The 15,745-nt window shown below is 34.0% G+C and overlaps 1 protein-coding gene across 3 annotated transcripts in view; it reads left to right on the plus strand.

Annotated features, from left to right (window-relative positions):
- The window catches only part of LOC114330372 (protein C-ets-1-like), a 683,925-nt gene that overhangs the window by 637,566 nt on the left and 30,614 nt on the right, over window positions 1-15,745 (plus strand). For all 3 annotated transcript variants that reach the window (XM_050649794.1, XM_050649793.1, XM_050649792.1), the window contains one exon: window positions 12,273-12,416. In XM_050649794.1, the coding sequence (XP_050505751.1) occupies window positions 12,273-12,416 (144 nt within the window). The remainder of the gene's footprint in view (window positions 1-12,272; window positions 12,417-15,745) is intronic.

Raw genomic sequence — 15,745 nt, forward strand, 5'->3', positions numbered from 1 at the left:
TGCTTGATAAGAAAAATAAAAGGAAATTATTCGTAGATACGTTGCACCTCCGGTTGTGATTTTTTAAACAGATGTTTTCCTAGGAGACCCCCAATGTCTCCAGATCTTACATCACTTTTTTCTATGTGGTTACTTAAAATCAAAAGCTTACATCGATTGTGATCAAAATTTACAAGATTTGAAAAATAAAATTAGATAAAAAAAAATAAAAATAGGAAAATCCTATTAGGTACCTACCTACCTATAGGTACTAGAGATGTAATAATAAACCAGAGCATTTAGCACTAAAAACACCGGAATAAATCGATTTTTAAATACAGCACGTAGATACTTGCATTGTGTTCAGGATGATGTCAGGAAAACAGTCTACTATAGAAAAATGGGTGGAAATGCATAATTGCGTCTTAAAGTGCATAAACTTGTCAAAATAAGCATATTAAGGGTTACATTTTTTTACTTGGGGGTTTTTTCACGAGTACGCCATCAGATCCGACCTCCGGAGTACCTGGTGCCTTACAGGAGCGTCATTTGAGATTTTGTTTGGGGGGGGGCGGGGCAAGCACTATATATATTATACATTATATATGATATTATGATCAATATTGATGTATTTTTTGTAAACTTCAGTCATTTTTTAGGACCAGGGGGGGGGCAAATGCCCCCCCCCTGGACGCCCAAATGACGCCCCTGGTGCCTTAGGTCACTACTAAGGCACGTCATCTGGAGGTTAGAGGAATATCGGCACTAAATTGATGCAAACAGATTACTTGGAGGTTTTGGAGTCACTGAACACGAACACGCCATCAGAACCGACAATGACCTGAATGAATGCAAATAGATTACTAGGCGGTTTTTGGGGTCGGCGAATACGAATACGCCATCAGAACCGACCCCCGGATCACCTGGTACCCAAGGTCGCTGCTAAGGCATGTAATCTTCTGGAGTTTGGAAGGTTTTTGGACACCAGGTGCACCGGGCGTCGGTCGGTTCTAATGGCGTGTTCGTCTTCAGCCCCCGAGTAATAAAATCCAGCTCTTAACCCGGGAGCAGTCGCGCTCATTTCTGTCACGTAAGCAGTCGCGCGATTAGATTAAATCTAACAATACGAATTTAAAACAAATTTCTATTTACTTGTTATGTTAAAAATATCTTCTATTTTTAACAATTTTAAAGCTAATTGGTTCTCACCAAAGCCATAAATTCCACAAAAAAAAAAATAAAAAAATACATACGCATTACTATAAACTTCCTCGAGGCACTTACGAGTGGAAAGTTATGTTGAAATATTGTTCATCAAGTTATCACGAAAAAGGATAAAATGCTAGATTTTTTTTAACGGCGCGACTGCTCCCAGATTAATATACTTATTTTGACCTCTTTATGGACTCTTGGATGCATTTTATGCATTTTAAAAGGAAACTATGCATTTCCACTCATATTTCTACAGGATGATCGATTAGTAGGGTAAAGCTCAATAGATCCGCTATAGTAATAGATAGCAATAAAAGGTACCTAATAACAAAAATTGTAGCCAACTTTGAGCTTCACAGTATAAAATTAATTATAGAATGTTACAGGGTGTTCGATAACACAGTGGCAAACCAAGCTTATGTTTTTTTAAATGGAACACCCTATATTTTATTTTATATTCGAAATCCAGTTAACTTCCCCATCACAAAAATATAAAGGTTTGTTATGTTATACAGGATATTTACAAAGTTATAACCAATTTTATATGAAAATCATAACAAGTTCAACTCCCTGTATAAAGAAGAATACGCACAACAGCAATGGTTTATTAATGCCATATTTTTTATTTAATGTCAAAATTTTGAAAAATGATTGATATTGCTAATTTTCTTTATATCAAATACAGGGTGAGTCAAAACGCAAGTATTGTACCCTCGGAGATCCGTGGAAAAAATTTACACCCAAAATAACAAAATTCAGTTTGGCAACACTGTGTGAAAGTTGATAGTAACATATCCTTTTTAAGATAAGCACAACTGTAATTTAGTCCAAACAAATTAATATATTTTTTTGTCAACAAAAATGAGATTTTCAACCGAATAATGTTTTAAATATGATGTGCAAAATAATTTTTAATTGGGATCTGCTAATGGGCTTGCTTTTTGTTGTCATTAAAGTAAAAAAAAAAACTAAATTTCACTCATTAATTCATTATTGTCCGGTTATCGTCTTAATTATTTTAACTGTAGGTACTAATATACGTCGAGTAATTCTGCATGATTAATAGATTGTTAAAACATTTTATCTGTAGCGGCTTCTGGAATATCTTAAAAATATCGAATTTCATTGATAAAATGCACATATTCCACCGATCTTCGCTTAGGGCTTAGACAATACATTATTTTCTCAATAATTTTAAATGGAACATCCTGTATTTTATATCACTGTTGAAAAGTACCATTACCGTACTTTAATTTCTAGATAACTTTCCCTATGTCTAAATTTATTAGTTTTCGAGATATTTTCATTTTGCAATGGACCAGTAGCGTGGCTACCCAGGCCCAGATCACCAGAATTTAATAAACTGGACTGATTTTTTTGGGGTTACGTTAATAATGAAGATTATAAAATACCTCCAACAACAATGATGATATGAAAAATAGAATACAAAGTGTATTTCGATGTGTTAATTTACAAATGTTTCGCAGTGTAAGTAGCTCGTTCAATGATAGTTTTTAGGCGTGCATAAATTTGTTAGGAGGTAGCTTTGAACACCTTATGTAATTAAATATTAAAAATATGTTATTAAAAGTAGCTTCTAATTTTTTCAAACATGTTTTTCTTGCTAAATGTATTACTGATCTGATAAATTATTTTTCGTTATTTATTAATTTGTTAGATTGTTACATTTACATACAAAAGTAGTGTTTAATTGTCTTCACAAAATGTTGTATTTTGTCTTTGTGTCTTTTTTGTAAAATTTATTTCTCTTTCTTTATTTGTTACATTTACATACAAAAGTAGTTTTTAACTGTTTCAAAAATGTTGCATGTTGTAGTTGTGTTTTTTTTGTAAAATGTATTACTATTAGTACATTATTTTTCTGTCTTTATTTACTACATTGTTACATTGATTACCGGAGTAATCGTCAATTGTCAATTCAGTCATGGCTTACTTAAAATTTTGAAAAATTTAGACACCTACAGTAATTTGCTATGAAAAATGAAAATATTTCGAAAACTAATAAATTTGGACATAGGGAATGTTATATAAAAATTAAAGTACGGTACTGATACTTTCCAATAGTGATATAAAATACAGGGGGTTCCATTTAAAATCACTGAGAAAATAATGTACTTGCGTTATGACTCACCCTGTATTTGATATAAAGAAAATTTGCAATGTCAATATTTTTGAAAATTTTGACAATAGATAAAAAAATATGGCATTAATAAACCATTGCCGTTGTGCTTATTATTATTTATACAGGGAGTTTAACTTGTTACGATTTTCATATAAAAATGGTTATAATTAATTATTTATATGGGAAATAAGCCACAATTAAAATGAAAAAAATAATTTTATTAACGTTTCGACGCCCAAATCGGGTGCCGTTGTCAAAATACAAAATATTACTAAAATAAACTAAAGTGTTGTTGCTAAGCAAAAAAATTCTTCTAATAATTTATTTAATCTCACTCATTTATATTGGCAATTCAGACATATATTATACATTTTAAAGTAGAAGACTTTAAAATGATATTGCCAATATTTATGAGTTGCGTTCCTGGGACGACTTACTGAAAGATAGTTCATTCGATTACATGAAATTAACCCCAACTCAAGAATATCCGTCATAAAAAATTATAGCATGTGACATGTCTTTAAAAAGACAACCAAATGCAACGACAGTAAAATTCTCGCGTTAGAGACTTCATAGTAAATCACAAGGGAAAACCAGGAAAAACCTTGTGATACTATCCCGACATCGTAAGTATTTGGTCTTACATTAATTTACTCTCAAAAAATAATACCAAATTCTGACTTGTAACATGTTTAAATTATAAATAATATTAATAATACTAGATATATAAGTAATACTAAAATATAAAATATGTACTAGCTCGATATTATTGACTTACTAATCTTGGTATTTTCTTTCTATTGACTTCCTCTTTCAGTATGGGTAACCACATCCTACTGCATTCTACTGAGGAATTTGCGACACAATTGGTTTCATTTAGCATAATTAGAGCCGCTTCTTTGATTTTTCTCTTTTTACTATCTGATTCTTTCAGGACTATACTTGAATCTCTCCACTGAACTCTATGTTCATTATCCCATGCGTGTTGACATATTTGAGATCTCTCAAATTCTCTATTTTTAATATAAGATTGATGTTCATTTATTCTAACGTCTAATGGTCTTGATGTCTCACCTAAATAAAATTGTTCGCATTCACAAGGTATTTTATAAATGCAATTCTTTGTTCTTTCTTGATCATTGTTAGGTTTAGTTTTAGATAGAATAGATCTCAATGTGTTTGTTGTTTTGAATGTTGTTGAAATGTTGAATTTATTTCCTATTGTTTTAAGTTTCTCGGATAGTCCTTTTATATATGGTATTGATATTTTCCTCGTATTATTTCTGGTGAATGTTGTATAATGGTTATAGCTTTGTAAATACCCTGTATAACATAACAAACCTTTATATTTTTGTGATGGAGAGGTTAACATGATTTTGAATATAAAATAAAATATAGGGTGTTCCATTTAAAAAAAAACATACGTTGGGTCTGTCACTGTGTTATCGAACACGTATAATTCTAACTAATCTTGAAATGTGAAAAGCTCAAAGTTGGCTACAATTTTTGTTATTAACTTTCATTGCTATCTATTACTATAGCCGATCTATTGAGCTTTACCCCACTAATCAATCACCCTGTAAGTATAGTAAACTTTTTTCCTGACATTATCCCGAACACAATGCAAAAAGTTGTAAGTCTCTAGGTGCTGTATTTAAAAATTGGTTTATTTTGTGCTAAATGCCTTGGTCTTGTGGAAATTAATTTAATTAATAAAAAATATATTTTTTGACAGCCTGTATAAATAGGTAATTATATTAATGTTTGTATTACGGAATGAAAAATTGGGCTTGGGGAAATAAGGTTTCAAATCAGCTAGCCCACCGCTACTTTCATTAAAAAAAATCAGCGATTACGTCAACAGGCTGAGAAGTATGATATCGATGCCTAAAAATCATACCAAGATAATCACTACCTTCCATAATTTTGCCCTCAGTATATTTATATAAATATTATGATTAACTTGGAAGTATTATATGGTTAAACACATATAGGTCTGGATCCCGCGTATGAAAAATATTTTGATTAATAGCAAGCTGAAAATTTGTTAATAGATTAAGGGTGTCTAGTCGGATAAACTTTGATATATGGGAACACTGGAACAGGGGCAGTTTTAATTGTGGAAAAGGTTAAAAATTTGGAACGGTCACACCACGAAAACGGCACATTTATTTTGTCCGACAGAACAGACTTAAACTCTCCGAACAGAGATTAAACTCTCATGCAAAAATCAGACTGCTATTTATCACCTGTCATAATTCCTGGCATTTGACATATTCTACATGTTCCACCCATTAAAACGCCCATTTGGTGATAAATAGCAGTCTGATTTTTGCATGAGAGTTTAATCACTGTTCGAAGAGTTTACCTAAGTCCTGTCGGACAAAATACATGTGCCGTTTTCATGGTCTGACCGTTCCAAATTTTTAACCTGTTCCACAATTAAAACTTCCCCTGTTCCAGTGTTCCCATATATCAAAATTTGTCCGACTAGACACCCTTAAGCTATTAACAAATTTTCAGCTTGCTATTAATCAACTTTTTTTTCATACGCGGGATCCAGACCTAATACGTTTATCTGTTAAAATTACAATTACATGTGGATAAACCCTGATTTCATGAACTAAGAAACCTATTGTGTTTGGATATACATATTTGTATTATTTTTCTTGCATAATAATATCTACACTCGCAAACCCAGTACCAATAACAAGGCAAATCGCCCGATCGGAAAAAGTTTGTTTGGGAATTGACCAGGCCGCGAGAGAGAAGTAATGCACAGCCGGATGAGGATTGGCCGGTACATGATCCGCCTCTTGACGGTGATCCTCTAATTGGGAAGCTGTGAGCCACGCCTCTCCCCATCGTCCGACGGTTCGTGCGCCAAGATCCTTTGTTTTACGTTGTCCTTTGAAGCTACACTAAGAAAAATATTATTAGAATATAAAGAAAATAAAATATTGTTTTTAATTTATTTTTTGATAATGCAAGAGTCGGAAATATGGCGATGTTATCTTGAATAAACTGTTTACAAACCATGTATGTTACCAAGGTACGTGTTTAAATAATGTTCGTCAAATCAATCAAATATTAATTGTTTTCGTAACAGTACGTTTAGCAATTATTTTACTATCGTTTGGTTTGGTTTTAAATCCCATCCTTGCGGGATCGGTACTCACCGGAGGGACCGCAGACGTTATGATACAGTTAGCGTCTCTTTATAAAGACAATGAAGTCGACTTTTCAAAGTATCAAGACATTTACTCAACGTACACACTACACATTACACTAGGTCTCTTTCTTCAATCCTGATCCCCCGGAATTATTATAGTGGTCGACGTGATGTCGATGTCGTACAATGGGTCTATTGAATAAAAAGAAGTATTTGCTTTTAGTTAAGTATTTACTTAAAATAGTAATTGAATAAAATCATTTCTTTAATCATTTAGTTAATTACTATTAAGTAAATACTTAAGTACGAGGAAGTAAAAGCAAAGACTTCTTTTTATTCAATAGAGCCATTGTCCGACTCCAAAGATCTCTGTCTCTGATCATTTCTTTTAACCCATGCATAGGTCTTTTGCATATTATTGTAATTTGATCGATCCTTCTTGTTGGGGATTTTCCTCGTGATCTTCGGCCTTCCCTGTATAATAAGTCGTGTCATGTTTTCTGTGTTTGCTCTTATAACATGTCCAAAGTATTTTAATTGTTGGAGATTGACTTTACTGGAGAGTCGTTAGCTAACTTTAACTCTCTTAAAATTGAATTATTTGTCCTACGGTCGTTCCAAGGAATTCGTAACATTCGTCTCCAACAGAACATTTTAATGGCGTCTATCTTTCTGCTTTCCGATTGTTTCAGGGTCCCCAAGATTCACATCCGTAGTGCGAATATTAAGCACTTGATCAACCTCATCTTTAACACTCTTGAAATTTGACAGTCCTTCCGTATTTTGATCATTTTTGCTGTAGCAACTTTTGCTAGATCACATCTACGTTTTATTTCTACCTTTAGTGACCCGTTGGTTATGATCAATGATCCCAGATATAATTATGAGCTCACAACCTCAAACCGGTCAATTGTAGTTATATGTGGATGATTGTTATGTAGGTAGTCTATCCAATATCATGATCTTTGTCATTGACGTGTTTAATTGCAGACCAAATATTTAACTTTCGTTTTCGACCAGTCGTATAAGATCAATCAGCTCTACTTTTACTATGTGCAAGAAGGGCTGTTTTATCTGCGAAACGTACGTTGTTTATTTTATAACCATTTATTGAAATGCCCTTCAATCAGATAGGGGCCGTTCAAGTATTTACGTAACGCATGTTGGGGGGGGGGGGGGTCAAAAATTGCGAAAAATCCCGTTATGTAATAATTGAACACCCCCATACTACACTAGGTATCTGATTGCAAAATCAACTGTACCATGCCAATGTTGGAATTCAACTTTATTACTTTTGTTAAGTGTTAGAATACACATGTGGGGTCTTTCTTCATGGGTGAGCCAATTCTTAGAATGCATTAGGCCGATACACTCTTACCTAAAATTGCATAAAGTATCATGTTACAGGGGATGTGAATGCCAGAACTGTAGGTTAGTTCTGCGTTCGATATTTAGTCTGTTAGAATACATCGTTGTAGAAACACGCATCGTAATTTCTTTGTATATTGTAATATTACGGTTTTTCGGTTAAAATAAAATAGTTTGTTTACGTTTATTTGTACCTTTTATTATCTGCTATTTCTAATAGCCAATAGCCATTAGTTGTCGAGGCATTAAGCTAAATAAAAAAGATGTTAGTTCTGTATATCGAACTGTTTGAAATTTTACATTATTTATGTATTTCAGTAACATTAACAAATAAATTATATACATATACAACAAATAACAAGTCAAAAAATAAGTTCAAATACAAGAGTAATGATGAAAATTAACAGCTTGCCAAGTTTCGGAGAATCTACAATACCTATAGGTACCATTGATTAACTTAGCAAATTTGATTGATTAGCAAATCAAAGTTATCCGTCATTACTTAAATTGTAAACAGTTCAGTATACTACTAGAAGAATAAGCCGTGTTCAATTTATAAGCTCAGTAGATTTTTATTACACAAATATAAAATATGAATACCTATCAGAGTTGGGTCGGATACTGTAAAAAAGTATCCGGATACCGGATACGGATACTCAAAATGTATCCGGATACTTTTTAAAAAATAACCAATACTTTCATTTAAAAATGTATTCGGATACAAGTATCCGGATATTTTTTTCGGATACTTCCTAGGATACTTTGAAGGATACTTTTGTCTTTCTCAACTAAAACTCAAATCACAAATGAGCTAACGAAAAACTTTTTCTTCTGTACTCGGTAGAAAAGAATTTGCAGGATGTTTCCTGTAAAAATCAAACGTGTTACTGCCTGAGCTTTTGATATTGAATTTGGCCAGCGTCGGACCAGACGAGTTATCAAATTTTAAACTTTTTAGGAGGTGTACTTATTTGTACTTGTAGGTACACTAAAATAAAATTATAAATATTAAGATGTACTTTATTATAATCCGAAAAATAATTTCTTCTAATTATACAGGGTACAAAAAGGGGTTCTTGAAAAGAGAGATATAGAAAATTTAAAAAATAAATGTAAGTAATTAATTAAACAACGTATATATATATCGGGTGTTCTACAGCATTCGCCGTTTCCCGCATCCTATTCGCCATGCTTTTCGGTCACGAATATCTTCCTCGTTGAGTTGTCTACTGTTCATTGCTTTCTCTACATCTTGTATCCATGTTCTCTTCGGTCTGCCTCTTTTTCTTCTCTCGGGTGGTACATACTGGATCATTTTCTTGGGCCATCTTGTTGGTCCCATTCTCTGGACATGCCCGTACCATATTAATCTTTTTTGTTCTATTCTGTCTATAATATCCTTTTCTACTTCCATTCTTTCTTTTATTTCTTCGTTTGGGATATGCTGCAGTTTAGATATTCTGCAGCTTCTTCTAAGCGCGTCCATTTCTAAAGCTTGAAGTCTTTTATTTTGTCGGTCTTTTACTTCCCACACTTCCGAGTTGTACAGGACAATTCCTTCCACGATAGTTTGGTAGATTTTTTTCTTTGTCTGATTCTGCAGTCCTGTACTCCACCAAATGCCATTTAGCTGTTTTATAGCTTTTCTTCCTTGGCTTATTCGATATTCTATATCTTGATCGCATGTGGAGTTTTTGTCAAAAATTGAACCTAGATATTTAAATTCATCACATCCTTTTATGTATTCCCCTTCTAATTCTAAGTCTTCAGTATCACCTCCGACTACAAGGTATTCAGTTTTCTCCATGCTCATTTCCAAACCCCATTTTTGGTACTCCTCTTTCAATTTTCTAATCATGTAACTGGCGTCATCTTTATCAGCAGCAATCACAACTTGGTCGTCAGCAAATAGCAACGTATACAAATAAGAATCTCCTACTGGTATCCCCATTGTTTGGCATTTCCTAGTCCAATATTTTAACACATGTGTAAGGTAAATTTTAAATAAAGTGGGCGACAGACAGCATCCCTGCAAAAGGCCTTTCGAAGTTTCAAAGGTATTTGAAAGTTTCGTTCCAATTTTAATTGCTGTTGTTGCATTAGCATAGAGATCTTTTATTGTTTGGATGTATTTTCTATTTAAAGTGGTTTGTTGTAATACCTCAAACATTTTTTCTCTGGGAACGGTATCGTATGCTTTTTTTAAGTCTACAAATACCATGTGAGTTTCTAGATTTCTAGCAGAACGTTTTTCTAGTAATTGCCTTATGCAGAAAATGTTATCTGTGCATGATCTACCTGCCCTAAATCCACTTTGTTCTTCGGAATCTTGCCACTCCTTTTCTATCCGTTTCTTTATTATTCGTCCGTACAGTCTTCCAACTGAGCTGGTCACACTAATGCCTCTGTAATTATTACAATTTTTTCTACCACCCTTTTTGTATATAGGGGTAGTTATGGAGTTTTTCCACTCAGAGGGCACGCCACTATTGCCTGAAAGGCATCCGTTGAATATTTCAACTAAAATTTCTTTTGCCTGTGTCGTGCTGTGCTTAATGAGTTCAATTGGAATACCTCCGGGACCAGGAGCTTTATTGTTTTTCATTTCTCTTAACGTTTGTTCTAGTTCTCGAATAGTTATATCTTCTAGTTGTTCCAGGTTGTTTGGGGCGATGATGGTTTGCCTTACATATTCCTGTCTATTCTCTTGCAATAGGTTTCTAAAGTATGTTTCCCACTCGTTTACACTTATAAGGGATATCTGGCATCTTTCTTGTACGTTTTGTCTTGTATTTGATATTGTTCTCCAAGCTTCTCTGCTTTTTGTTCCTCCCATAAGAGTGTCTATTTCTTCACATTTCTTCAGCCACATATTTTCTTTGGTTTTAATCACTTCTTTTTTTGTTTCCATTCTTATTCTTGCGTAGGTTTTTCGGTCTTCTGAGCAATTGGTACTGAGCCATTTTTGATATGCTTCTTTTTTTTCCCTCGTCTTTTCTTTTAAAGAATCTGTAAACCAAGGGTGATTAGTGTTATTTGAGGATTTTTCCCCTAACGCTTCGAATGCAGCTTCATGTAAGCACTTTTTTAGCCGATCATATTTTTCATCTGCTGTTCTTGTATTAAACTGTGTATTGGTTATCTTTTGGCTCAGTCTTAATTTAAAAAGAAAGGAGATTGAATTATCTTTCAGTGCGTCGATGTTGTATTTGTACTGAGGCGGGTGTTCTTCTGTAATCTCTTCCTGGGTCTCTTCAATTTTGTTGTTCAAGATATATGGAAAGTATAGATCTGCTCTGAGTAAAAAGTGGTCAGTTCCACATTCTGCACCTCTATAGACTCGTACATCTTTCGTCACAATTGATGATTTCTGCTTCATGATGACGTAATCTATAATCGATTTCAATTGTCGGGTTGGCTGCGTCCATGTGTATTTATGGATGGATCTGTGTTGAAAAAATCCATTCGTTATCCGTAAGGAATACGCTTCACATAGTCCCACAAGTCTTGTTCCATTGTTGTTAACAGTTTCTTCGCCGAATCTTCCCACAATGTCGTCATTGATCTTTGACCCAGTTCTGGCATTGAAGTCGCCCATCATGATAATCTCTTTTCGGTTGCTGATTTTTGAGATGGTGTCCGCTAGGCTTTCCTCAAATTTATCTTTTACATCCTGGTTTGAATCATCGGTAGGAGCATATACAACAAATATTTCTAATTCTCTGTTATAGAGTTTTAGACCTACTCTTAAAATTCGTTCATTTACGTATTCCCAATCTTTTATACTTTTCTTATATTTCTTGCGTATTGCAAATGATACTCCTGACTTTGCTCTGTTCTCCTTCTTAAACGTACATTAAACAACGTACTAATATTATAACGGTGACGAGTACGAAAAATGGGATTTAACATATTAGACACATCTGGATTGAAGGAATGGCAGTGTTGTGCCTACGTTAGGTGCATTATCAGCGGGCGATAAATATTTAAAAGTATCCGAATATCAAAGAAAGTATCCGGATGACGGATACTTTAAAATTTGATCACGGATACGGATACCGGATACAAAATTTAAAAAGTATCCGGATACAGCTTTTGGATACATAAAAAGTATCCGGATATTGTATCCGGTTACAGAAGTATCCGGATACTATCCAGCTCTGATACCTATAAACATAAACAGTTGCGCTTCGATTCAATTCGAGTCTCTTACCGTCCTCTGACACGTGTTTCTACGTCTGCCGGTCATCAGAGTGGCTCGTACGAAGACTGAACTGAGTCGAAACGCACCGACTGGTTGTTGCGTTTTTTTGGTACCTATAAATAGGTAATAATATAAAAGATTAGTTAAAAAAATTGATAATCGAATACTTATCCTCAAATATCGATTTGTTTCAGGAGTTTATGGCCAACTCCGGAGCCCTGCCTGCCCTCCTCCACCAGAAGATTTAAGAGACGATGGATCTCCGCCTCCGGGTGCGCCTCAAACCAATTATCTTCAGCAATTGCAGAGGAGTCCCGCGTACCACCATTTAAAAGAAGGTAATTAATTATTTCTATACACTGTTTGATACAAAAAATATAACAGCAAGCAATTGAACTTGATAAGTCCAAGGTTTTCACCCAAAGTGACCGTAAGTAGAACTGGATGCTGATATTTTAACTCTTCGTGTCACATTGCATCGGTTGATACACGATCTCACTAATTTTGAGTCATTTTTTTCCAAACTTCGATTATAATTTTTTAATCCAAAATGGCATCAAATCTGAAACTAAATGGGTATTTGAGCTCGACTTTTCAATCCGCACCGATATATATATATCAGATGTACTATTTCTGTGACTATAATTTGGCACTTTCGATTACAACTTTTTAACCGGAAGTATATTTTGTTCTCGTCTTACTAACGTGCGCCGCATAATATATCGCTTGTACTATTTCGGCCACTTTAAAACAGTTCATCTGGTTGCAGCTTTGGAACTGGAAGTACGAGGTTAAATACCACTTTGTCATTTGGTTATAAGCTGTCATTTGACAACTCATTTGTCATTAGGTATATGTACATATATGTATTTCTAATAAGAGTTTGCTGACGGACAGATAGACATGGATAATTCAACGTTTTGTCATTTTAATGTTGCAAAATGGATGAAAACGATGTTGTAATATTAGATTATAATATATTTAAATAAAATCTGGATAAAATGGGAAGTCGTACCGGAACCTATGAAATTAGAAACAGCAACAGCAGAGATTACTAGTAAGTACCTATTATAGCCCATAATTTAGAATCTAGAAAAAAAAAATGAATAAAAATTAAGGTGCAGTAGATAATAGGGACTAGGGACTCTCCATTAACTTCGAAACAGACAATTTATGAAAATTACTAAAAATAGCAATACTAACGAAACCCTTTAATTACGGTAGGAAGCAACCAGATCAAAGAAGTCACATCAAAGTAGGTACATAGGTGTACACGTAGGTACCTACCTACTAGAGAACACTATAATTAAACAGAAAATAACTTTCGAAAAAGAATGTGTGTGTACTTTGTACGCACGTAAGAAGTTATACTTCTATTATATGATTTCTTAAAAATAAATATACTTTAAACAGTTTGTTTTAATTTTTTTAAACACCAAACTAATTTTGTGCTTACCGCTTTCGAAAAAATAAAAAAAAAGTATAGGATTGCTCCGGACTCGATCTCAAGACCTCTCGGTCTCTGGCCGAATGCTATACCAAATACGCTACGAGGACTGTGTCTGTATCGGTTCGGACGTACCTAATGACAATTCACGGTAACAAACAGACAAGTATAATAAATATACAATAAAATGTTTTAATAATACTCATCTTACTCCTGAGGAAGACAAATCCAAAGACACAAAAATTATAATAAATATATTTACTAAAAACACTAATATATTCTTTTCACACCTTTTCTTGCACTGATATATTTATACATAACTTGAAAGGTTCAGCAACTAAACGCCATACTGTCTGTGTGCGCATGCGCGCAGTATTATGAAATTTTACCCTCAATCGCGCCTAAAGAAGTATAACTTCAATAAAAAGAAATTGAAAAGAATTGAAAAAGCACTTTTTAAAATGAAAGAAAAAGTCTTTATCACAGAGTTACATTTGCCCTAAAAATACGATTGATCGACTTTTACGTTTGTAGTTTGTGTTTTGTTATATATGTCATAGGATTGAATCATGAACACTAAAACAAGAGGTGATAAGACTTAACTTTTTTAAGATGTAAAAATTTCACGGGTGGTTGAACAGTTAAAAAGAGTTCAGAGAGAAAAGAAGTTGAAAGGACAGTAAAAGAAAAACACTGCAATGTCTCTAACATGTAATGTGTGGGAAAAACTACGACATCTTCAATCTGAGAGAAGATAAAATAGAGGGCAGAATAGGGCTTCCAATCCCGCAATACCGAGATCTCGGTATTGCGGGATCCCGCGTCATTTTCCAATCCCGCGTGATGCGGGATTACAGAAGCGGGATCCGCGGTATTAGCGGGACTGAAAAAAGCGTACATTACTGCTGTAGCTACGCTCAAAATGATCAAAAAACTGTCTTTGCGCCGTATTTTACAACGACGTAGAAATGTGACTGCACTACTAATTTATCTCAAGCCTCGTAGTTACCAAGCGTCGTGTGACAATGAAACTTTTCATCTCCCACCGAAAAGTTTATTCGAAAATAAATTAATGATTTTGTAATGGGAATGAACTTCAGCCTTTTAAATTCATCTGAGAGCAATGATGACGAAGAGGCTGATCAAGTAAGAAACACGTGAGAAACAATGTAGAGGTTCCATCATCGGGTTCCGATCTTGATCTTACATTGCAACTGGAGTTAGAGTTAACTATATCGTCAGCATGTAATGTATTTACTTTGCCCGTTGCCATCTCGAGCTAATACACTTAAGTCCATTATTAAAATAGAAATGACTCTATGAATCTGGGGAGTCAATGGGAAAATATCTTACATTTACATACATATAAAGCCTAAAAAGAATTTCTGCTGCTGGCTATATTGTGTCTAAAATATGCAGGAGTTTGGCAGATGACAGTTTAGATTTAGATATTGGCTCGTATGAATAAAAATGAGAATGTAGTTTATACTCCAAATTTTGGAGTACATACTCCACGCGGTAGTATCTACTCTTATGTACGGTGAGTAGAAACTCATCACATCAACATATTTTTATTCATATGAAATGTAGTATAAACTTACACTTTATGCTCATACTCATGAGAACGTACTCTGAGTTTATACTCCGTTTTTATTCATACCATCCAATATGTTGTGTTTCCTTTGCAAACATTTTCAATTGAAAGCTTTAGCTAATAATAGTAACTTATAGCTAACTAATATAGCAACTAAATTAATAAACTATATTAATTTTCAGTTAAAAATGGGTTTTTTTGGTTGATTTTTAAAATTTTGTTGGTGTATTTTTGAAGAAGATAGATTTTTTGTTTTTTCAGTATTTTTACTGTTTTTTGTGAAGAAAAAACAGTTTTGATCTCATACTAATAGTAACATGTACTTAAATAAATGTGGAGTTAGTTGATTAATTTATTGTTTTATTTGCCTTATATAAATATGACTATTTTCAATATGCGGGATCCCGCAAATACCGAGATCCCGTGGGATTGAAAATTCGTAGTCCCGCAAATACCGAGATTGAACTCAGACTGCGGGATTGGAAGCCCTAGGGCAGAAGGATTGTAGAAAACGGATATCTTTGCTGAAAAACCTACGAGGTTCGTATGGTTGCAGTTAACACCTTGATTGCCGTGTGAGATGCCGGCATCTCACACAAAAAATGACTCTAGTACCGTGTGAGACA

The sequence above is a fragment of the Diabrotica virgifera genome, chromosome 4 (genome assembly GCF_917563875.1).
Source record: "Diabrotica virgifera virgifera chromosome 4, PGI_DIABVI_V3a".
Classification (NCBI taxonomy): Eukaryota; Metazoa; Arthropoda; class Insecta; order Coleoptera; family Chrysomelidae; genus Diabrotica; species Diabrotica virgifera.